Below are 24,232 nucleotides of genomic sequence, written 5' to 3' on the forward strand. Positions count from 1 at the left end.
GAGAACTCTGTGAGTACCAAACAGAGGAAAAATACACCATGGTATCTATCATGTTAAATCCCCTCATCCTCCTCCAAAAAGCAAAATCTGAGAAGCAGCCAGTAAAAATGAGACAATAGTGTCAAAGGAACAACAACAGGATCATTAGCTGACATATCAACAGAGTGAAGGAAGCCAGCAAAGAATGGAATTACATATTCAAAGAGGTGAGAAAACAAAAAACACTGCTAAACTAGAAATCTATACACAGCAAAAACTTCTTTAGAAAATTATAAAGATAGATTCAAACAAACAAAAACAGAGTATGGGTTACTAGCAGACTTACATTAAAAGAAATATTAAGTCTTCAGGAAAAAAAAAAATAATCTCCAAGGGAAACATGTAACTGCAGGAAAAAGTGAAGAGCACAAAGGGAGGCTAACTATATGGAAAAATATAAATTAATATGATGATGAAAAACAACACAGAAATCATCATTTGAATTAGATTATGTCATCTATGCATTTCTATGGTAAACACTAAAAGAATATTAAAGTTATTTATAACCAATAAGAATTTTAAAATGAAATAATAAGAAATTCAACCTAAAAGCATAAAAAAGAATAAGAACTTGAATATTACCCAAATATCAGCAATGGCTATTTTTAAGTGGTAGCATTATTAATTCATTATTTTTCATACTTTCCAAATGTTTTATATCTAGTATGTATAATTTTATAATTGGAAAAAATGTATAACTTAAAAAATAGTCTCTGCCTTTTAATCCAATGATTCCTAGCTTTAGAATTTTTAAAAATTTATAATCATGGGGCACATGAGAGAATTTGTTACATATGTATATTGCATGAAGGCGAGGTCTGCACTTCTGAAGCATGATCCCTGCCCCCAGTGGTGAGTGTGGTACCCAGTGCGTGGTTTACTATTCCTTCTTCCCCCTCCTTCCCTCTCTCCCTTAGCAGTGCTCAGTGTCTGTTGTTCCAATCATTGTGCCATGTGTGCCCAGTGTTTAGTACCCATTTTTATGAGACAAACAAAAACACAGATTAGTAAACAAAAAATATTTAAACAATTATAATTCATTTCTAAACAACCCAAGTTTCTAAACAAAACTATTCGAAACATATCTATTAGCTAATCAATATAGTAGTCAATTGAGGAAATGTTAATAATTAAAAAGTATACTTATGGGCTAGAATATTAATAGTCATTAAATATGTATGAAGATTTTTAATACAAGTAAATGTCTGTTATATTATTAAATACAAGAGTAATCAATGAAGTATAAGAATATGTAACATCCTAAAAGAAAAACAAACTTAATAGATCCTTTCCCTAGAATCTAGGATTGTTAGAGAATATGCTACAACTCCTTTTTATACTTTTGAATGTAAACATTAGTCAGCAAGTGAGAGGCTGAGAGTTCTATGCAAAACCCAGAACAAAGTTTATATTTTAAAATAATCAGAAAAGTAAAAATGAAAACAATTTTTTTTAAAGGGAAAAGAAAAGCAGGGAAATCTGCTCCAGGTAGAGTGATTGTAAGAATAAAGTGCGGATATATGAAATAGAATGTCATTTTCAGGATATACAGGCCATCCAATACCACTAAAAGCTACACAGTAAAGTGAACTTCTAAAATGTCAATGATTGAAGCTAGAAAGGGGGAAAATCCCAAGTCACAGTGAGAAATGATACGTCTTTAAGTCACTGCAAGAAGCGTGGACCTTATTATACAGTTGAGAGGTAAGGATTTACGTGGTCAAATTTTCTTTTTAAATACCTACTTCTAGCTGCCACGTATAGAAAGAATCTAAGGGTTGAAGACTCAAAGCAGTAAGACAAAGCAGAAAGCTTCAAGTAGACATCCTAGGCAGGAAAGGTGAAGACCTTGGAGGAGTGGCAGAAATACAAAGTGAGCAACATACTTGAGAAACAAATAGGATGTTCCTATCACCTGGATTTTTTTTTTTTAATTCCTTGGAGTAGAATGGATGCTAAAACAGAAGAAGAATCTCCTACAACTCCTGGTTTCCAGTTAAGGTAGAATAGATATGGTGGTGCCACTAACCATGATTGAACACATAAAAAATTAAGTACTGGGAAGAAGTTTCAAGATGAAAGTGATAAATCCAGGTTTAGACTTCTTGATTTCTAATGCCAGTCAGGATGTACGTGAGGAACATCCACAGATTGGTCTTGATGCTCCTAAATTAATTATCTGCAACTCAGAATCCACTTTTCCATTGGAAATATAAAAATTAGGTCTTCACATATGTTAGGCAGCATAATGGCCCATCAAGATGTCCACACTATAATCCCTAGAATCTATAAATATTACCTTTCATGGCAGAAAGGACTTTGTAAATGCAATTAAACTATGGATCTTGGGATGAGGAGAATATTCTGAATTACATAGAAGAACCCCACGTACTCATAAGGGTCCTTTATAACAGGAAAGGTCTGACCAAAAGGAAGGTCATGTGACAACAGAAGCAAGAGGATGGAATATGCACAGAAGGGGCAATGGGTCAAGTAATGCAGGTGGCCTTTAGAAGATGAAAAAGCAAAAAATAAATGATTCTCCCCTTGGAAGTCCCCAGAAGAAACCAGTCCTGTCAAAGCTGTGTTAATTCAATGAAAATAATTCTAAACTTTTAATCTTTAGATAATACATTTGTAGGTTTTTTTTAAAAGAGACTAAATTTGTTTGTAAACTGTTACAGCAGCAACAGGAAACTACACAACAGGCTACACTATCCTGTTGAAATTGGGAACGAATCTCCAGTTTCATACAACAAAGACTAAAGACTTTTTTTACCACCAAACATACATAAAAGAAAATCTTGAGCCCTGGAAAAGGAGATAGGGGTAGGCAAACAGCAACATGAAGACCTTGGAGTCCTTGGAAAGGGACCCAAGAAAAGACAAAATGAAGTGAGTCTAACTTTCTGAGTGTCTCCCACAGAGTACTCCCTCCCACTTCCTCATCCACTGGCTCCTTGGCCTGATGTGTCCAAATTTCTATTATCCCAGCAAAAGCTATCAGTAAGGGAGAAGCAAAACAAGCAAAAAAAATCTTATAATTTCTAAAAAGCAAATAGCCCCTGATACGGGCCAAGATGAATATCCTTAACCTTTTAAAAATCTATTATCTAATTTTTGTATAGCTCATGTTGGACCCCATTAGCTGGAGACGCACATATGCACAAGATTTTTCATTCAGTTCCAAGGTCTCCAGGTCTGAAAACCTTTCTAGTCCTGTAAAACAGGCCCTTTTAAATAGGCAAACATTTAACTATTTTCCCATAAAAATCCCTCTGGAAACTATGCAATAACAATGTCATATATCTGCAACTGCCAGATATTGAAATTCATATTTGCAAGGGGAGTAATTGATAATAATGGTTTCTGGAAGCTTCTAGGTTGGTTAAGTATCAAATATGGCCTGCTCTAACAAGAAAAAAATTCAACACTAAGGTTCAGAAACATTCATCAATAAAAATTAGTATTGTACTTGAATTCAGTAATGTATAAATGTTATCTGATCTTCCCAATACATGAAAGTTTATTGCACCATTTTCTCACTGTATGTAGGAGAGATAACTGTCTTAAAATCCATGGACAAAAATATGATGAATCTATCTTCCCATGGAGAGGCATCTGTCCAAGGACTAGATTCAAAAAGAAGGTAAACACACTGTATGTGTGATTGAATGCAAATAAAAACCTGCCCTTCACAAAATAATATAATAGCAGCACCTAAAAACTGCTTACTACCTTACTCTCCTCAAATTCAATAAGTCCATAAAATATTACTAATACAATTTCTTTGCTAAGATAAAAAGTATAACATTAGTAAGTTAATACTCTATAAAGGTATATGTTAAAATTATTACTTGGGTAGAGAATTATGCTTGTTTGTAGTACTAATAGACAAAGGAGAGAATCAAATGCAAAATTGTATTAAAGAAATATGTTTGCTATATTTAAGTAAAATTGACTTAGCTGGTGGTAGACTTTTTTCAGTTATGACAATCATAATAATAATAACAACAAAAACTAGCACTTAATGAACCTTTAAAACAATGCCAAGCATACAGTATGTGCTTTACCTGAATTAACTTCTTTCTGCTTTATGATCACCCTACAAAGTCCTAATATCATGCCCATTGACTGATGCAAAGAGTGGTTCTCTATGTTACTCAAGGTTATGCAGCCACTGAAGAGGCAAAGCCAGGATTCAAATTCAATCAATCAGGCTTGGAGGCAGCATGGAGATAGATAAAGTGGCCTACTGTCCTCCTCCAGTGGGTCAGACACTGAAGGTACATGTGCTAAAAGCACAGATCCACCATCTGTAGCATTCAGGATCCTATCACCCTCCTCATGCCTCTCTGAGCACAGCCTCATCAGACTGCTCTGTATCCACCCCAGTAAAGAGAATAACTCATAGAGCCTCCCCACCTGCAACTGCAGGACTGGAGTAATAGGGGGAGCTCTTTGAGGTGATGAAGATTACGTTACTTCCCCTGGTTGCTGTGAGGACAATACAAGTAGTTCTTGCTTTCTGTAAGAGGTGATAAGAAGATAATTTGCCACATAATAAGTTTTCATTCTATTATTTTGGAAGACCGTATCCTTATCCAATGTCCCAATTACTGGGAACACTTGATTATTTTCCAGAGCAGTTTTCTTCCCCAAATCTTTCCTTCCTGGTATTTATTCAAATGAATATTTTATAAATAGTTCATACTTAGATACAAAAACCAAATGTCAACTGAATGTGACTCTGGAGATCACCTACTTCATTTTTTTTTCCTCATTAAACTTTATTTTAATGGGTCTCAAGATGCAAACCTAGGGGATCATCCATTTCAATTCTCTCTCCCCCAATACACAGAAGGTGCCAACAAAATGTATAAACATTTTAAGAAAGGAAAAAAACTGTATTAAAATTATAATTCTCAATATATACCAATAACAAAAATTGAACACAAGTCACGTTCGACTTCTACAATTACAAGAGGTGTTCAAAGCGGTTGCCATTAGTGTCCAGACACTTCTGATTATGGTGAACTAAAAGTAATACATAGATAACATCTCTTAAAATGTGTATACATTTTTTTGGCATCCCCAGTTTATAGCAAATGAAAACGATGTTTCAAAAAAATATGAAATGGATTAGTGACAGCTAGAACGAGAATCAGTCCCTTGACTCCCAGTGCAAGGCTCTCTTTATAACACTGTGCTTCTTCCAGGCATCTGACAGAGAGATCTGCCTAGAGCTGAATGGCATAGGAATAAAAAGATTGATATCATAAGTTTCAATATAAATTGTAGCTGCAAATGCAACTCAATACTACAAATTAAAGTGTTAACCCTCAAAAATACAACTATAAATGTAAGGGCTTTCCCACAAAGCATTTCTAAAAACCACAAATGTAACCAAAGTAGAATCAATATGTGGTCCTATAATTTTATAAACAAAAGAGGACTGAAAAGTCTTACAACTAATTCTAATGTACAACAAAAAATACTAAGCCGATAAAAAAGATAAATATTCCTTTCTAAGTATTCTAAAACTTTTGATACTAAATTAACAAAAAAAATGTACATAATTGGGATGACCCCAAGAGGCTTGTCACCAATTAATTTGCTTTCACTCTGAGAGAGTTTTGCCTAAAACAAAAATACCATCTGTTTTACCTAAAACATTAAGATGTTCTATTTTCTTGTCAGTTTAGAAAGCATATCTGTAGCTATTTTCCAAAAAGACAGCAAAAGACAATATATTTATGGGTGACTGCATAAGGAATGATGTTCAATCAAAATGTAATTTTCATCTACTGGAAGAAAATTTCATTTCTCCAATGAAAATAGTGTTGCAACTTTGGAAGAACACATAGTACATACACAGGTTAATTTTCACAAATAAAAAAGACCTTAAAAGTTAACACAGTAAAATAAGATTGTTTTGTTGTTAAAGACAGAAATGGTAAATATGTTTGTATTCACTTTGTGTATCTGTGTTGACAAATGAAATCTATCTTGTGTGAGGTTTCCAGGTGAATAGAGGAGAAAACAACAAATTTTTATTGGTGCTGTACCTCTGCCTGTTAGTAAGCCATCGTGTAAGTGGTAGAAATATGAAAACAAAACACAAACCACTTTCTATTTTCAAAGCACTTTTAGAAATAGTATTGGTCCTAGGAAAGACTATCTACTATACAACCCAATGAACCGATTAAAGAAGATACAAAACACTAGAGAAACATCACTCACAATGAACGCAAACACAGTGTCACAAGAGATGAAGAACATGTTCTGAAGAAAAACACAGAAGCCAACCAACTACCAACAATATGTTGAGGGTATATTAAGTACCTACAACAAATCTGAAACCCAGGTATGTTTTAGTTTGAAAAGCAGCCCAGTTCACATACAATTATCTTGCCTAAAAATGAAATAAGATAAAATAATGCTACTCTCTGAATAAAGGTGAAATAAGTAAGTCCAAATGCTCTATTTAAAACTTTTCTTTTACCACAAAGTTGTGAAGTGTTCTGAAGTCCAAGATGGGCTTGAAGCCCTCCCTGACTTTTTCAGGATCAGGATACCTTCACTAAAATCCTTTTCCTTGTTCCTCTTGTAGTGCACGCTTTATTAATCTGCATTTAGAAGGAAAAAAAATCTGGTTCAGAAGAATGGAAGACTTTGAAATATGCCACATCACTTCAGTCTATGCTCTGAACTGCTTTGAGTTAATTAGCTTTATGTTAGCAATTTCAGAAGACATGATGGACACTGGGAGGAAAAGAGGTAGAAATTGGATAGAAAAACCAACTGCTTAGGTTTTGTATTTTGAATTTTTATTAAAATTCTTTCTTACCCCCCCCCGCAAAAAAAGAAAACTAAGTTTGCAAGAAACTGGAAAAAATAAACAACTGAAGGAATTTCTCTCATATAATCTTCAATTTACTCGCACCCCAATGAAAATCACTTAAGAAATCACTCATACTCCAGACATTTAATTAACTTTAACATTTCCAGAGGACAATATACAACATCAACTAATAAGTGAAAAAACTTTGGTGCTACAGCAGTAATAGAACAGAATCATTCAAAATTTACATTATCTATTAAACACACCCAAACTAATGTCAGATATTCTCTGACATCATCTTCTTTCCAAAGGTTTTTTTTTTTTTAAGGTTATATAAAGTCATATAGTTCTAAATATCTTAACTAGCAATTACTATAATCCTCCCTAGATTACAGTCAGTATTCCCTATGCTAATTCTGCTTTTATATTGTAATGTATCAAAATATCTCATCATAACTCTCTACAAATGGGCTCCTATTTTTTTCTTTACTATCTTATGCACTTTCCCTTTGATAGGTCAAGATGTTGTAATAAACAAGCAAAATCACTTTAATCTCATCACACAAACCACACAACTAAAATATACTGAATAAACCTAATTCACTATATAATAATCTGACAATATACCAGAACCATACAGTTAGTTAAGAAAGTTTGATGTGAAATATACACAATAAAAAGGCAATTAAAAGGGCCTAGACAATTTAGCAGGTGGTCTCTGAACTATTTTGCCCTTGCTTTTTTCAAGAAATAACACTTGAAACTATCATTTAAAATACAATTTGCTTAATCACTTCCACAAATAAAATCTAAAATAATTTTTATCTAAGAATAAAATCACAGTAGAGTAATTATAAGAGTCTAGTAAGAAAGATTCTTTTAATGTTCATGTGAAATTGGCGGAAAGGATAATTTATGTCTTGAAAGCACTAGATATCACCATAGATCACTTAAAAATCAATGTGTGAGACTGACAATAGTGAACCGACATACATTTTCCTTCAAACTCCCAAATGACAGTAAAAATGCATATATAATTATGTTGTTTTAGGTAGCCTATCATAAACTTTAAACTGACTGATGTAAGCATTGTAAAAATAATTATTTCAGAAGATGTAAGAATGAAATAAGAAATTTTAAAAATAATAAATTCTGATAATAGGGAAGCCTGAAGTACAACTGAAAAGCTGGAACCTCAACAAAGTAAAGGACTTGCAAAGGCAAAAAAAAGTCAACACATACATATCTACATGCCTAGAGAATGTCGTACAAATGGATAAAGAATCAACACTGCTCAGCTAGCAAAGATTTCTGGAGGAACATTTTTGAACAGACTTTTGAAATGATGGGAATCAGAGCAAAGAAAAGTTGAGACATCCAAACATAGCTGCTAGCAACAATTCAATGCCATTCAGAAGAGTCAAAGTGGTTTCTGCATTACTGCGTTGTTTTTTTTTAAAGTGTCAATTATTTTAAGCAATTTCATAATTCTCCGAAGTTATTACACTATAGATTTCATGAACTATGAAATTCAAAAAATTTTAAAAAATCAAAAGTGTTCTCATAATTCATATACTGAACTGACACGAAGCTTCATAGAAACTGTTTATCCATTTGATCTGAACGTTCAGAAATTTTAAAGCAGACCCTGCAGTAATATGCTTTATATGCATATTGCTTTCCTAAAATTAAAAAAAGTACAAATTCACAAATATATCTACCCCTGAAGATTGTAGGTAAGGCATTGAGGACTTGTTTTAGGGGCAGTCCACACAGTAGAGAATAAGTCACAGACAACCTAGAAAAGAGACTCCCTGTGTAGGTTCTGAGGCAGAAAATGTGAACACATACCAGCAACAGTGCTACATAAGAAAGCAATGCAAAATATATATGTCATTGAATGAATGACTATGAACCATGGAATAAGTAACTACATTTTAGCATCATCCTACACAGTTCACTAAGAAATAGTAAATGTTTAAGAATGAAGACTCTGTTTAATAAGATATGCATAATAGGTGCACAATAAATATATTTTAACAAATAATTCAGTACAAATGAGGTAAGTTTATTTTTCTCTCTTCCTTTCGATTGTAACTTGTGGATAAATACCCTTAAAAAACAAAAAGATCATGGAATCATAGCACCTTGCAGAGTAACTTGCATACTTCGGTGCTCAATAAATATATGTCCAATTACACAGAGGAGCAAGGTGAAATTATATAGAACTCTCCCCAAAAAGGAAGAAGACTGAATTTTTCTCAAGTATTTCTTTCATGATAGTTCAAGACATGAGATGCTATCAGCATAAGAAAAAAATTGCTCATTATTATGCATTTTTCATGTACGATGCCCCAATAATTATGCATAAGAATTGTTTTTCTTTTATTCAATTAATTGAAATACTAGCCTATGCTGATCATTTAAATAAGGATGAATAATGATGAAAAAAGATATGCATGCCTTTATTTTATGAGCTTTTACTTTATCACGTTACTTATCCATTCTTAATTTTACAGAATACATTTGTTTTGGTTTTAAAATACAAAACTTCTCAGTTTCACTAATAATTATAATTGCTTGATATGATTTTTCTTCTCAATTAATATGTCTTGAGAATAAGTTTTTCAAAACATTTCTAGTACCCAGGACTGATTTATTCCGTTTAGACCTGTTTCTACAGTGTACAGAACACAACTCCAGTCTCTGAGCTGAAGGGGGAAAGGAAGAGTAGCCAATGACAGAAAATTTGTTAGCTGCTCTTTATCTAGTTAGTGAGTCTAATGAATAGATGCTAGCAGTTCTCAATAATCATTACTGTTTTCTCCTTTACTGATAGAAATCCAATTTTATTCAGAATGACAACAGTCCTGGTTGTTTAAAATATATATATAAATGAAGAAAAACAACAAAAAACTGATTGCCCTGCTAGATGTGCCAATGTGGCATAGTTCTGGTCAATGACATGTAATTAGAATTCTGATACGTGGAGACTCTGAGAAGGTTATTGTGTTCCCATTGTAATAAAAGACATCAGACTCAATGGGCATGACATTTATCCTTTGTTCATTCTACTTTCTGAAGGAAACACAGAAGGAATGTATAAAAAAGCAGGAACCACTGTGAATTCACAAGAACAATAATCACAGGCTAACAGTGGAAGAGTCAACAGGTAAAAAAAACCTGGACTTTTGATGACACCATGGAACATATCACAAGCCTCGGAATGCCTACCTTGAAACTTGTTCATAAGAAAAATAAAAGGCTTTCTTGGGAAGCCACTGTAATAAGGTTTGTTATATTCGGTTTAATGCAATACAAAATGAAATACTACACATACAAGAAATCTAGGTAAAACAAAGGGAGACCCACAAACACCAAAGTAAAAAATTTTCCCATAAAGATTAATCACTATAGACAATCTATTTAATAGTCTATCAAATATTATGCATTTTTATTGTAATTTCCACCCTCTTAATTTAGTAAGCACCTCTTATGTACCTTCTTCCATATTTCACTCAATTATTCACAACTTGTCTAATTCAAACAAGTCATCTTAATTTTCTCTATGGAACTTGAAAGACAGATTTCATAAAAACTTAAGCTAAAACTCAGAATTTACTAATCCCATGCTCTATTATAAAAAGAAATGTCAATTCAGGCATCTTTTTAAAAAAGCACTTTAGATGACATTTTATGAATGTAAGATATTTGGCCAATTCATTATTACTGATGAACATAAGTCTGTTAAAACATTTGTTCACATGATAATAGAGCTGAGATGCATATCCGTGTCTTCCCTCCAGCACAATTCCTAGCTTAAATGCTCCTGGCACAAGGTTGCTTTCCTCAAAGATTTGCAAGGTATCGTGTAAACAGAGAAACAAGATCAGCCCATATCTTCAAGGGATTTATAGCAAGTCCATTGGAGGAATATTATACATGTGGTAAATGGGATGTGGGTAAACACACAGTCTCATGGAGGCATATGACAATGACACCTAGTCTGACTCAAGGATCTCATAGTTTCCAGAGAATGTAACATCTGAGACCTAAAAGACAATCAGAAATGAATCAGGCAAATGGTGGGTGTGTGCACATACATGTCTATGTATGTGCATATTTTTGAGTATTTGGAAGGGAAGTGGGAGGATGCCTATCCCCCCACACCCTTACCTTCCCCTGGGGAGCAAAGGTCTAGAGGAAATAGAACATGGTATGTCAGAGAATTCATAGCTCTCTGAATATAGTCATCATGGGGCTGGAGAATATAGACCAGGCTTGGGCGATGTCAGAGATGATTCTAAAGAAACCAAAATGCAGACACGTAAGTCATGAAAGCATCTGGAGTTTATCTTTAGGGTAATGTAAAAAAAGAAGGGTTTTTAGCTTAGAAGTTACAAAATCATTGCCATTATCAGTTGAGTGCCTACATTATCAGTTGAGTGCTAGGTCCCACACTATAAAGTTAACATACACAACCTTATTTAATCCCTCCAACAAGTGTATGAGGCAAGGACCCCTTTCACAAGTTTGTCAATGACACCCAAGGGAGGGATAGTAGCAGCGTGAAGTAGGGTAGTGGCATTGAAGAAGAGAAATGGACAACTAAAGGATACATTTAGGAAGTAGAATGAAAAGATCTAACGTGTATTTGGAAACAAGTTGAAAGCAAACACAGATAAAGATGATCAGGGTAACTCTACAGTTTATTGTCCAAATGAATATACTTTGAGAATGAAAGGAGCCACTAAGGAAAAACTGTGACATATAGTAACTCTAAAGTTGAAAGAGCTTAAGATCACAGCACAGGTTCAAGTGGGGAAGAGGAGTTCCATTTCACACATGAGATGTAGGTGCTAGCAGACCACCCCAAGACAGTGATCTACCTACCCTGTGGGCATGTGGGTCTAGAATGCCAGAGACTTTTCTCAGTAGAGATCCATACTTGAGGAGTTAACAGTGTACTCATAGTAAAAGAAGACAATGGAACAGAAAATATCATTCTCACCAGAAGCTTCTATTTTTTTCAGTCTTTCTGATGCAAACAATAATTTAAGATCTCTTGTAGGCTCCTGCCTCTTTACTGTTCATGATTAGCATAACTGGAAGCCATATACCTATAGTACTGTTAGCAAACTCTTTACATTATGAAAATTCTATCAAAATTAGATGGACATTTCTACCTTTAGTTTGATAATAAAAATGACAATAATGATTTAGATTTCACCATGTCTAATGGTTTCCAACGTCCTTTTAATTCTTCATTTTTAATTCTTCATTTTGATTCATCTATCAGTCAGCTGAGATGACTTTATCAAGAATTTTAAAAATTTTATTCTTAAAAAGAAGGGAAGTGCTTGTGGTATGTTCTGCAGATTTTTCATATTTGAAAAAGTCTTTCTACTGCCTTAATACATGAAAGATAACTTTGAATATAAAATAATTTCAAAATTCCACAGTGTTCTTGTTAGAGAGGCCTAAGTCAGTCTAGCTTTTGTTCCATATTATACAATATACGTCCTTCTGCCTGGGCACTTTTACAGTATGTCTTTTTTTCTTTTAATTGAGCTAAGTTACCAAAGTGTACTAGGAGGTGGCTCTCCTTTTCATTTATATTACCCAGCACTTAGCTTTCTTCATCTACAAAGCAAGGCCTTTTCAGCTCAGAAAACTTTTCATCAATTATATCTTTGATCATTACCTCGGCTGTATTTCCCCCTAAAGATCTATAATAATACTTTTGCTGAAATCTTGTCCTCCATACCTATCATCTTCTTTCTCATTGTTTCCATTTGTCTTCCCTTTTTCTGCATTCTTAAAAAGCATCTCATGGTTTGTTTTTTTTTTCTCCTAACGTTACGGATACTCTCTTGACTGTGTCAGCTTCCTTCTATCGTTTCACTAGTGAAGATGCTCTGTTATTGCACGCCCAACAATCTCTCCATATCTTACTCCTCCTCTCTTCCAAATCTTTTCTTTTTCATTTCTTTGTCACTTTTTCTTTTCAATGTTTCACTTCCTGTCTCAGAGTTCTCAGAGATCATGGCTCTCAAAACTTTTTGAGAATTCCAAGTACTTAAAACAAAAAGGTCATCTCATTTCTTCATTTCTATAATAAATCATTTTAACAGGCAAGTTATTCTTCTGAGTTTTCATATTACACACTATTTTTCTGTCATTCTGTGGAGCTTTTTCATAGGTTTCCTATAATAACTTTCCATTCACTTATCCTCACAGAAGTAGACATCCACCCATATCCTGTGTTTGTTGTTAAAGTTACCCTTGGTCTTTTTTAAAATTTTGGTATTGGTTGAAGTCCTCTCTTATCTTGAGTATGTTTATCTGATAACTATCTGTTAAGCACCCACATAGTATGCCAGGTATTTGTCAGGGGATTCAAAAACAAACAAGTTCCCCGTCCTCATGGGGCTCCTATTTTAGCAAAGGAGATGAATAACAAGGAATAACTGACATGACCAGTTTGTTAATAACACCATGAAGAATGTAAAGAGGATGCAGTGATGCACTGAGTGAATAATAAGTTCACATGCAAAGATCCAACCTGATTGCCAGTTCCCAAGAAGCTAACATCCAAGGTGGTTGTGCCTGACCAGTGCTCAGCCTTCTATACCAGTGCTGATTCTGAACAAAGGAGGAGGAGCTCCTTTCTTCAACAAAACTATCACAGTATTCTTCTGGCCCATGCCACCACCAACAGCAATTTCCTTGAGCAGACTTTGCCAGATCAATGATTTACCATCGGTTCCCTACGTGTTCCTGCCTACTTTATTTTTGGCAGATTCCATCTCCAAATTGATTGCAAAGTACAGACACAGTGGAAGCCCTTTCATTAATGTGATCAAGGCTTGCAATAGATCTAAAGTGTTCAAAGTGACCTGAAAATAAAACTCAAAACAGAAAATCATTAAGATATATATGCATTATTCGTAACATTTTACTTTGCTATGAAACATACAAATGTGCATCATATTCTAACTATATAACGTAAAAGTAAAATCTTTACTTTGACTATGAGACTACTAATTAGAATTCTGTGCCATATTTTCTGCATAGCCAAACATGAAATAATCATCTGTGGTTTCAAGCTTAGATTTCTCTATAGAAAAGAAATAACGAATTCAGAAATATTAAGCTATCTGAGGCAGACTGTTTCTATATTTTTATGATACCTTTTCAACACTTTGGCAATAATCCCACCAACGTTTTTAAGTGACTAGCCTTTGTAGAATATTTCCAAAGCACTCAACTTCATTAAAAAAGGGTCTTTTTACATAATCATCAGTGTAATAAAATTATCAAATTATAAGAAAAAAGTACTGAGCAACTGTTTTTTAGAATCAACAACTGATTCATGATAATCATACAACTGGAAGATTGGAGGGAAGTGTATTGGCCTACTAGCTAGCAGCCTGCTGGCTAAGGCCAAGTTGCTATGGGCACAGACATGGAATGGACAGCATCCCATTGATCTAGTTGGTCACTTAAGTAGAAAGAGATTGGTCAAGAGACTTTAGGCAGGGAGAAAAAGAAAAAAAAAACCAGTACTTAAGTTCTTAACAGCCACAAAAAGAAGCACCCTTCTATAAGAAAAAATCTGTCCACTTTTCTTGTTGACATAGTATCAGACTTATAAAGCCTTAGGGGTAGATATTAAGGAAAGGAAAAGGAATTCATCTTCATATTTGCTTGAAGAGACCTGCATGTTTATTTTATTTCTAACTGTTTATCACTGATCAGCAAGTAACTGCATTTTTTTCAGTGCAGTTTTATCAGCTTTATAGTTTGTAGATATCTTAGACTGTGGCAATAGGCTGATTATTGAACCAAGGTTTTGGTGTTTCTGTGATTGTTCATCTTTTGTGTTTCCATATGCAGTTTAATGGGAAATTAAGAGTCAGTCTCAGGGTCTCTAGTTAGCCATCATGTAAATTGGAAGTGTCAACTATTATTTTAATATAATAGGTGTTATTTCATCTAAGTCAACGTATCTCAGGAATTAATATTCATCATTTCTGATGCCATAAAATAAATAGAAACACAAAGAGTGAGGAGAACACTGGAAAAGGTGGTGCCTTTCCTCCTCCTCATCTCCTCCCCCAAAGACCCTTATATTTCCCTGAAAAATCAAGCAAAATGCTAGCCTGTATATGACTGATTTTGAATGGCAAATACCAAATAAGATTATTTTACGTTGTTGCTCAGACATAATCATATAGCTCCAATCTAGTTCCAACCATTAGTCAATGCAAAGATTTTTAACATAAGATTAATGTATCATGTTGAAGGTACCTCCAGTTCCCTAAAAAACTTTTTGCTATTTGAATAAGGTACCATAATCCATTCAGTCTTTGGGGTAAAGCATCCTTTCTAAAAACACCCCAGCAGGTTACAGACAAGATGAAACACGTCTCTGGATAATCAGAGAACTGATCAGCCTATATATTGGGGAAAAAAATCAATGTTAAAACCTAACTGAGATAGAAGGTAGCTGAAAATACACAAACACCTTTTACAAGCAATATACACTTAAACAGAAAAGCATCTCAGAGGAGAGTTTGTGAACTCATCCCTCAAATCCAATATAAATTCATAAATACACTATGCTATTAATGCCCAGATAGACCTCAACCAAACTAGAATATAGAATAGTTCAGTTTTTATGTTTTTAAGAGTCTCCAGAACCATCAGTTAGCAATTCAAAAGAAAGGTTCAAATTAGCTATAAAAGGTAAAGATATTTCAGCTTTTCTCAGAATAATAGACCCTATAGAGGAATCAGGGTATCAAATCCTAGTCAAATCCTGTATTCTATTAGTACCTTTAATTCTTTCAGGATAATTTTTTTTTAAATAGCCAACTATTTTCAAAAAAGAAAACCCTTAATCATAATGACTTTACACACTTATTTGTCTGCTATGTGAAGACATTTCTATACTAGTTCTCTAATACGTGACAAGATTTTAGCTTAAAGCATCACAATCTATGAACAATAATCAATAAGCACAGTTTTACACTAATTATCACTACTAACACTCTTCCATCTCCCCCACAGTCAAGCACAAAGCAAGCTCATCTGGACATTTACAACTCTCTTATCAGACTCATTTCTCAGACTACTGCCACCTCTGTTCAAGTCACGAAATCTCAGTTCTGCCCTTAAGCTACAAATGCTTCTATCAAATCTATATTAAAATAAATAATGCTCCCAGAATCTGAGTGGTCAGCATTCTATTTTCCTAGAAATTCTATTTCCAAAGAATAAAAATAAGGTTATAAGCTTGGTTTCTTCATTTAAAACTTATGCTTACTAAACACTGGGCACACGAGCACAAAGATATGAACCATAGATGATGGGCACTGCTAAAGACAGGAGGGAAGAGGGAGAAAGGGGATATAAGGGACACACAACCCACCTATTGGGTACCATATCCACTATTTAGGGAGAGGAAGAGTAAGAATGCTTGCTAGAAACCCAAAGCTTGCCTTCACATAATCTATTTATGTAGTGAATCCTCATGTGTACTCCGTAAATCTAATTTTTTTCAAAAGCATGTTTAAAAAATCAGTTGGGGATATTAGTTTCTCAGATACATTTTCATGTGGTGTAAAATATATATTACATAATATGGTAATGAAATAAAGTTATCTAAAGCCTTGAATCCCTTAAACTAATAGATAATTATTTCTAGGAAACAGTTTACAAAAACAATATTGAAAATACAAAATGTACAATCAGACAAATATACTATGTCAACAACAACAACAAAGTCCTACAGTAAAAAATCAACGTGATAAGGTCAATCCATTCAGTTGTTTGGAAGAATCTTTTGTACCCACTCATTCTGAAGAGCCCCCACAAAGTGCAATCTCAATGAAGTTAATTCTATTAATGCATGTTGATAAGATGCAACCTAAAATTTTTCAGGTCTCATGGTAGAAAACTCTAAAATCTCCAATGAATAGTTATACAAATTCTAAGTTCTGCTGAACTTTTGTTTATTTTTATATTTAGTAGTATTTAAAGTTTACTAAGAATCACTCTGGCAGCCAAGCTCCAAATAGTAGATGAAAAAACTAGTTGGGAAGAATATATATACCTGGATACTTCATTTTCATATAGAATGTGAGCCATGTTCTATGCATATCCAGTGTCTGAAGCTTAATATACTCTTCAGTCAATATTTAAATATTTTAACAAATCTTTATATTAAATTCTTACTATATTGAATATAATAGAAGCATAATAATGAAAATAAATCAAAGAAATAACTCCTACCCTCGTAGAATTGTAATCTAGAAGGATTATAAGCCAGCATCAAACATGAGTGACCCATTTTGGATCTGATCTAGAAGCAATCTAAAATTTTTTGGGTCTCATAGTAGAAAACTCTAAAATCATAATGGGGTGAGACTCTGGGCATCTTGGAAGGTGGATGACTATTTTGTACATGAGAGGTAAGTCAATTGTGGCAGCCAGTGTGTGAACTGTGTTAGATAGCCTCCAAAGATAACTGCCTTTATCCATTCCCTTTGCCTCCTATACATACTCTTTACATCAAAAAATGGATAATAATTCCCTTCCTCTTGAATCTTGGCTAACCTCAGTAGCTTTCCTGACCAATAGAATATACTGGAAATATATTTCTAGGTCTTCCAAGGCTAGATACTAAGAAGTCTTGCTGTTTCTACCCAGAAAACTCAACTCTTGGAACTCTCATTCTTAAGATACTCTTTCTTGGAACCAGTCACCCAATCTTGGAACCAGCCACCATGATTAAAGAAGCCCAAGTCATAGGGAGAGGCCATGTGTAAGCATTGGCAGTTGACAACCCTAAATGAATCCTCAGACAACAGGAAGCAGTCACCTCCAACAATGTGAGTCAGCCATCTTGGACATTCAGTCCCTTCATGCCTTTGGGAAACTCCAGTCCCAATCTCCAACTGACTGCAATGGTATGAAGGACCCCAAGCAAGAACTTCCGAGCAGTTCTACAGAACCATGGAAGATAAAATAAACTGTATTTAAGACACTAAGTTTTGGGGTAGCTTGTATGCAACAGACTATTAAAATATTCGACTATCAGGTCATACTTTCCTCAGTAGGCGATAAGGAGTCCCTGAAGAATGCTGAGATTAAAGTAACTCTCTCAGAGCTCTACTTTGGGTAAAATTCTCTGATGACTACACGTAATAAATTAGAGACATAGAGATATTGAAGAAAAAAGAGCAAGAAGCATTGAAGCAGTTCAAGCAAAGCATAAAAGATGGCTTAGAACCATAAAGTAATAGGAAAAAAGAAGAGGATGCATGTCAGAGATGAGTAGAGGTAAAAGTCAAGACTCTCTAACTGATGAAACTCAAGAAACAATAAAAGGTAGGGGTCAAATTGGGTTTGGGGGGTTTCAGAACCTAGAGAACTTAAAAGAGAATGATCTCAAAGTATCATTCCCACTGGGATCCCAAAGGAAAGCATGTATGGAGAAAACCAGAGGAAATTAAATTAGAGGTACTGGGAGGTCATCCAGAAGGAACCATTCAACAAGAAAAGGGCAGTGGGGGCATAAAAGGACTTTCCCAGAATTAAGTACTTTGTATATCTGGTTGATATTCTGAAGTAGCCAAGCCCAGAAAACACTGACTTCCTCTGTGTCTCCACATTATTAATAGTTTCTTTTAAGTTAATCTTTTGTTTTTTTAATCCAAAAAATGAAAGAAGGATAAAGAAACGTAGGAATGCTTTTCAATAAATATCTTCTTAAAAATTATAAGCACTTAAAGGTAAAGTCATAAAATTAGTTTGAATACATTATTCTCAAACTAAAAATGATTTTGCTTCAAAAATTAAATTTTCAGATTTATAGAGGTTATCTCAATATAATTTTGATTATGTACTTGGTGATATTTAAAATTATTCACCTTAAACAAAGAGTTCCTTTACAACTTGTCAAACCACATGGCTTCCTGGCCTATTATAGCAAAGTTTATTCCTGTTCTGCCTAAACAGACTACTGAAAGAAGACTGAATTATCCACCCCAGTCTTAGACTTCCAACTTGCATTATCAGTGTCTTCTGATTCTCTAATTTTGCAAGGCTTTATATTAAATTTCTTTACAATCAATTTCCTTAGGAAATTTTAAATATAGAGAGAAACAAAATTTTTCTTAGGTTTAAAAATCACTTCAGGTTAGCCAATTTATGACATGGTGAAGGTGGCCTAACTTAACTCTTTACCACACCAGTTTTCACACAAAAACTATGAACTCACACATTATATAGCTCACATAACTCAGTGAACTAAATTAGGCACAGTGACATGTACTAATGTCACTATCAGTGAATAATGAACTACTCACAGACGAAATTTAGTTAGGCTATAGCCATAACTAATATTACCAATAGCCTGATCAACTTCATTTATATGTATTATTTAAATTCTGTGGGTTTTGATCAATAATTCTCCACCTTTTTTACATTATCACCTCCCTAAGGACTTTGTTTTTTTAGATATTTCCTAATCACCCCCCATGCAGTTTTAATACCACACATAAACTATTTATCTGTTATGTACTGTACCTGTGCTTTATATATTAAAAAGAACAAAATTTTCCTCAAATACCCCCAGGAACCAATTTGCACTCTCCTAGTAAGGATCTTCTCCCCCACTGAGAATGCATGGTTTATTTAGATAAATAATTTGTTACTAAAATAGGGACTATATCTATAATTAAAATAAAGCTAAGCATTATAGAAGACTCATGAAGACTAAGAGAAAGACTCATGGCTACATTCCCAAAACTTTCCATTTAAAGACTGACAAGGAGCTGAGCTCGGTGGCTCAGCCTGTAATCCCGCGCCTTTGGGAGGCTGAGGTGAGTGGATTGCCTGAGCCCGCGGGTTCGAGACCCACCTGGGCAGTGAGACCTCATCTCTACAATAAATCAAAAAATCAGCCGGGCGTTGGTAGCGCATGCCTGTAATTCCGGCTACTTGGAAGGCTGAGGTGAAAGGATCGCAGGAGTCCAGCAGGTCGAGGCTGCGGTGACCGGGAGCGGCCACTGCACTCCGGTCTGGGCGACAGAGTGAGACTCTAACTCAAAAAAAAAAAAAGATTGACAAGGACAATTATTTAACTTTTAGTACCTGCTAAATAAAATTATCAAATTTTTCCATTTTAAAGGCCACTATCGTTCCTCCATTCTTCACTGATTTTACTGAGAGATCAGTAACTAAAATAATTTGTGGCTAACAAGTAAAATATAGTTAAAACCAAAAATATTAGAAGACCTAAAGTACTGTAAAATGGATAATATACATAAAAGAATCCTGACAATCAGAAGTATTACCAATTTACCTCACTGTAGAAAGAGTAGCTAAGTTTGTTAGAAAAGAACTATAAAGAAATGCTAGTGAGATGAAGAAAACTTTAAAGATAAATGCTTTAAAAAAATAAAAAAGCAACCATTTTACTAAGAGCCTTAAAAATTTCATTTATATTTACCTATAATTAAAACTTCTCAATATTAAAGTTCAAAAATATTTTTCTTTTATTAATATATCTATATCTCCCAAATGTCTTCTTCCAGCATACGTAAGGCTAACTCTCAATCACTGCTTGCTAAGGCTGGAACAGTAAAGGAAGGAGACACACCAAAGGGAACATCTTTTTCTCTGATCCATTATGGTTCCAGTCCCACCTCATTCCACCCACCCTAACATGCATCCAAAAGGAGATTAATGCAGTAAGGAAGGGGCTGGAATCACTTATAGCAAGCATATGTTATTCTTATAAGCAGCCAAAACAAAGATCTTCCTTCACCAAAACATAAAAATTTAAAAAACAGTTAATAGATGGGAGGATTTAAGCTTAAACCCATATAGATTTATTAATGCCATAGTTTTTTTATTAGGAATATAATATTTAAGGAACAGGCATATAACCCCAAATGCACCAAGTTATTACTTATTTTAAGACAAAGAAAACATTCTAGAATTTTATAATTGATATTATATTTGGTGTCCTTGTTCTCTTATCCTATGATTTGGCTATCTGAAGTTTCTTAAGACGTCAGCAGCATTACCAAAAACTGCAGCATTACTAAAATACCAGATAAAAAACACATAGCTTCATATTCTAAGGACTAAGCTATGCATGTCTTAAGTCTCTACTTACTGAAAAAATTAGACCACTAACGCTTTAGTCTACACTTAACTAAAATCTCAACTTTACTAGCAACTGTAAGTTTTCTATAATACTTTGATTCCATTTATTTTTAAAACAATTTTAATAAACTTATGTCACTAAAATCATGAGTTACTCTTTAAAATTCTTATTTTACCCTATGATGTGAAAGAGGTGATGCTCAAGTTCTCAATTTTGACAGGAGAAGGCTTTATTACAAAAATAAAGATAAATAAATATGAAAACACTGTGTGCTTGAGCCCACTGTGTAATGACCCACAGATACTTAATCATTAAAAACAGATACCTGACAGCTAAAGAATTACCAATAAAAGGTAAAACACTTATTTACAAATCAGAGGTAGCCGCCAATTAAATGCCCAGGTTTAAGGTCACTGAACACCCTTTCCATTTACATTACCATAAATCAATAGTGCTAGCACAAGGCAGTTTGACCAGAAAAATGACAGTTATCTAATGAACAACTTACAGTAGGAACCCTGATCTTTAATAATAATTAAGCTGCTACAACAATCAAAACAGCCTGGTATTGGTACAAGAACAGGCATATAAACCAATGGACTAGAATTGAGATTCCAGAAGCAAAACCTCAATTTCTCAACCAACTCATCTTTGACAAAGCCTCCGCCATCTACTACCGGGGAGGGGAGAACCTATTCAGTAAATGGTGCTGGGAAAACTGGCTGACCACATGAAGAAGATTTAAATAGGACCCCTACCTATCCCCATACACAAAAATTAACTCTAAATGGATCAGAGATCTAAATGTAAAACCTCAAACTATAAGAACCTTAGAAAATGCAGGAGACATTCTTATAGAAGTTGGAACTAGCAACCAGTTCCTGATCAAAACCCCAAGTGCTCATGCCATAAGAGATAAGATAGATAAGTGGGACCTCATTAAACTGACAAGCTTCTGCAATGCCAAAGAAACCATCAAGAGAGCAGGGAGACGAGACATCCCACAGACTGGGAAAATATATTTGCCAACTCCAAGTCTGACAAAGGCCTAACATCAAGGATCTACAAGGAACTCAAAGATGCTGAAAAGAAAAAAACAAACAGCCCTATTAAAAAGTGGGCAAAAGATATGAATAGACACTTCTCAAAAGAAGACATAGGAGCAGCCAACAGATATATGAAAAAATGTTCAGCTTCACTAGTCACCAAGGAGATGCAAATTAAAACTACACTGAGATACCACATAACTCCAGTCAGAATGGCCATCATCAATAACTCAAAAAATAACAGATGCTGGAGAGGATGCGGCAAAAAGGGAACACTTCTACACTGTTGGTCGGAGTGTAAACTAGTACAGCCTCTGTGGAAAACATTGTGGCGATTCCTAAAAGTTCTAAAAATCGACCTTCCATATGACCATGTAACCCCCTACTGGGAACATACCCAGAAGAACTCAAATCACTCTATAAAAAAGATACCTGAACATGTATGTTTATTGTAGCATTGTTCACAATAGCAAGAACATGGAACTAACCGTGCTGCCTAGCAAAAGATGACTGGATAAAAAAAATGTGGTACATATACACAATGGATTACATAGCCATAAAGAAGAACAAAATCATGAACTTCACAGCAACCTGGATGGAATTAGAGTTTATAATACTGAGTGATTTTCACAGAAACAAAGATCTGAGTATCATATGTTCTCACTCATAAGTGGACCTTGAACAACTACCGTAATACTATAATAAAAGGATTGACAGTAGTGGGAAATTGCGGGGAAGAGGGGAGTTGGGGAGGTGGGACTGACAGTAGTCGAGATCTGCCTGGGGAGGTGGGGGCATACCTCATCAACAAGGGCATCTGCACAATGAATATTTGTAAATCTACCCTGAATTGTACCCCACAATTAAAAAAAAATTTTTTTTAATAATAATAATTGAGCTTCGTCACCTAATTAAAAATAGAGTCAGGGATTAAAGAAAACAAGGTAGCTAAATGAAAAGTTAATTCAGAAAAAAATATAACATGAAAGTAAACAGTATTATAAAAATAAGGGAATTTTCCATCATAAGCTACATATTTACCATTCCATATATTTTATCTGTGAGAAAAAAATACTATTACAGTGTATTTAGCAGTCAATGTACCAAGCCAAGCACTGGGTTACAGCTAGTAGCACTGAATATAACACAGTTATGAAAGAAAATACATCTTTTTCAGAAAAAAGTTTTTAAGTGAATAAACTGATTCAATGAAATAATGCCTCAAAATATATGCTAACTAAAAGACCAGAAGCATAAAACCCAAAAATGTTAAGCAAGAAAAGAGGTAAAGATTTATAACAAATTTACCTTGGCTCTGCAACCAGCTTTATTATATTTCTTTGTGGCAGAGAATCTTGTGATTTTTGTTTCAAATCCTATAAAAAGGAATATTTTATTTTACTTTTAAAATTTAAGTTTCAAAATTAGCTACACAATAGCACCTTGTAAAAATCTTGAAATGGATAGCACAGGGAGGGGAAAAAAAGTCTCTCCAGCTACATAAAATCTATTAAAATTCAAAATAACTAATCCAAATGTGCATGTACATATGCACGTGTGTATGTGTGTATTCTGACTTCAAGTACAACATATGTTATAGGGGCTAGCATCTATGATGGGTAAGTTCCATTTAGAAATTAAATCAGAGTTTAGAGATAATTATGCAAAAAGCTATACTACTTTAGTTTTATATCATGTTTTATATCCTTAAAAAAGTATGTCCATTTCTTGCATTTTTTATTTTAATATGAAAATGTTTAATCATGACTCGATTACAAGTATCACTACATGAAAATGTGAAATCTATGTCTGATTCCAGATGTAAAAATTCAAATTACATGTACAATTACGAAGCCTATCATTCATAATAGGTTCAAATGATAAATAAATTACAATTTAAAAATATCTGAGTTGCCAAGTGGAAGTGTAAAGATGCTTGAAATCAACCATTTTCTCAACATCTTCCTTGCTGCAGTATAACATGCTCTACTTTTCATAGTACATTCTATCTTATTAGCTTTTCTGATTCTTGCAGCAGCTCAAGGCAAGGCAGACATTATCATTTCATTTTACAGATAAATGAATGAGGGCTCACAGATGTTAAGTAATTTTTTCGAG

At 34.1% G+C, this 24,232-nt stretch overlaps 1 protein-coding gene across 1 annotated transcript in view; it reads right to left on the minus strand.

Moving 5' to 3' along the window:
- Positions 1-24,232, minus strand: part of MAN2A1 (mannosidase alpha class 2A member 1) — a 175,292-nt gene that overhangs the window by 59,902 nt on the left and 91,158 nt on the right. Inside the window, exon 12 of the mRNA XM_008056604.2 lies at positions 23,423-23,490. Within this exon, the coding sequence (XP_008054795.1) occupies positions 23,423-23,490 (68 nt within the window). The remainder of the gene's footprint in view (positions 1-23,422; positions 23,491-24,232) is intronic.

The sequence above is a fragment of the Carlito syrichta genome, unplaced genomic scaffold (genome assembly GCF_000164805.1).
Source record: "Carlito syrichta isolate Samal-C Ts95f unplaced genomic scaffold, Tarsius_syrichta-2.0.1 Scaffold302410, whole genome shotgun sequence".
In the NCBI taxonomy this organism is placed as follows: domain Eukaryota; kingdom Metazoa; phylum Chordata; class Mammalia; order Primates; family Tarsiidae; genus Carlito; species Carlito syrichta.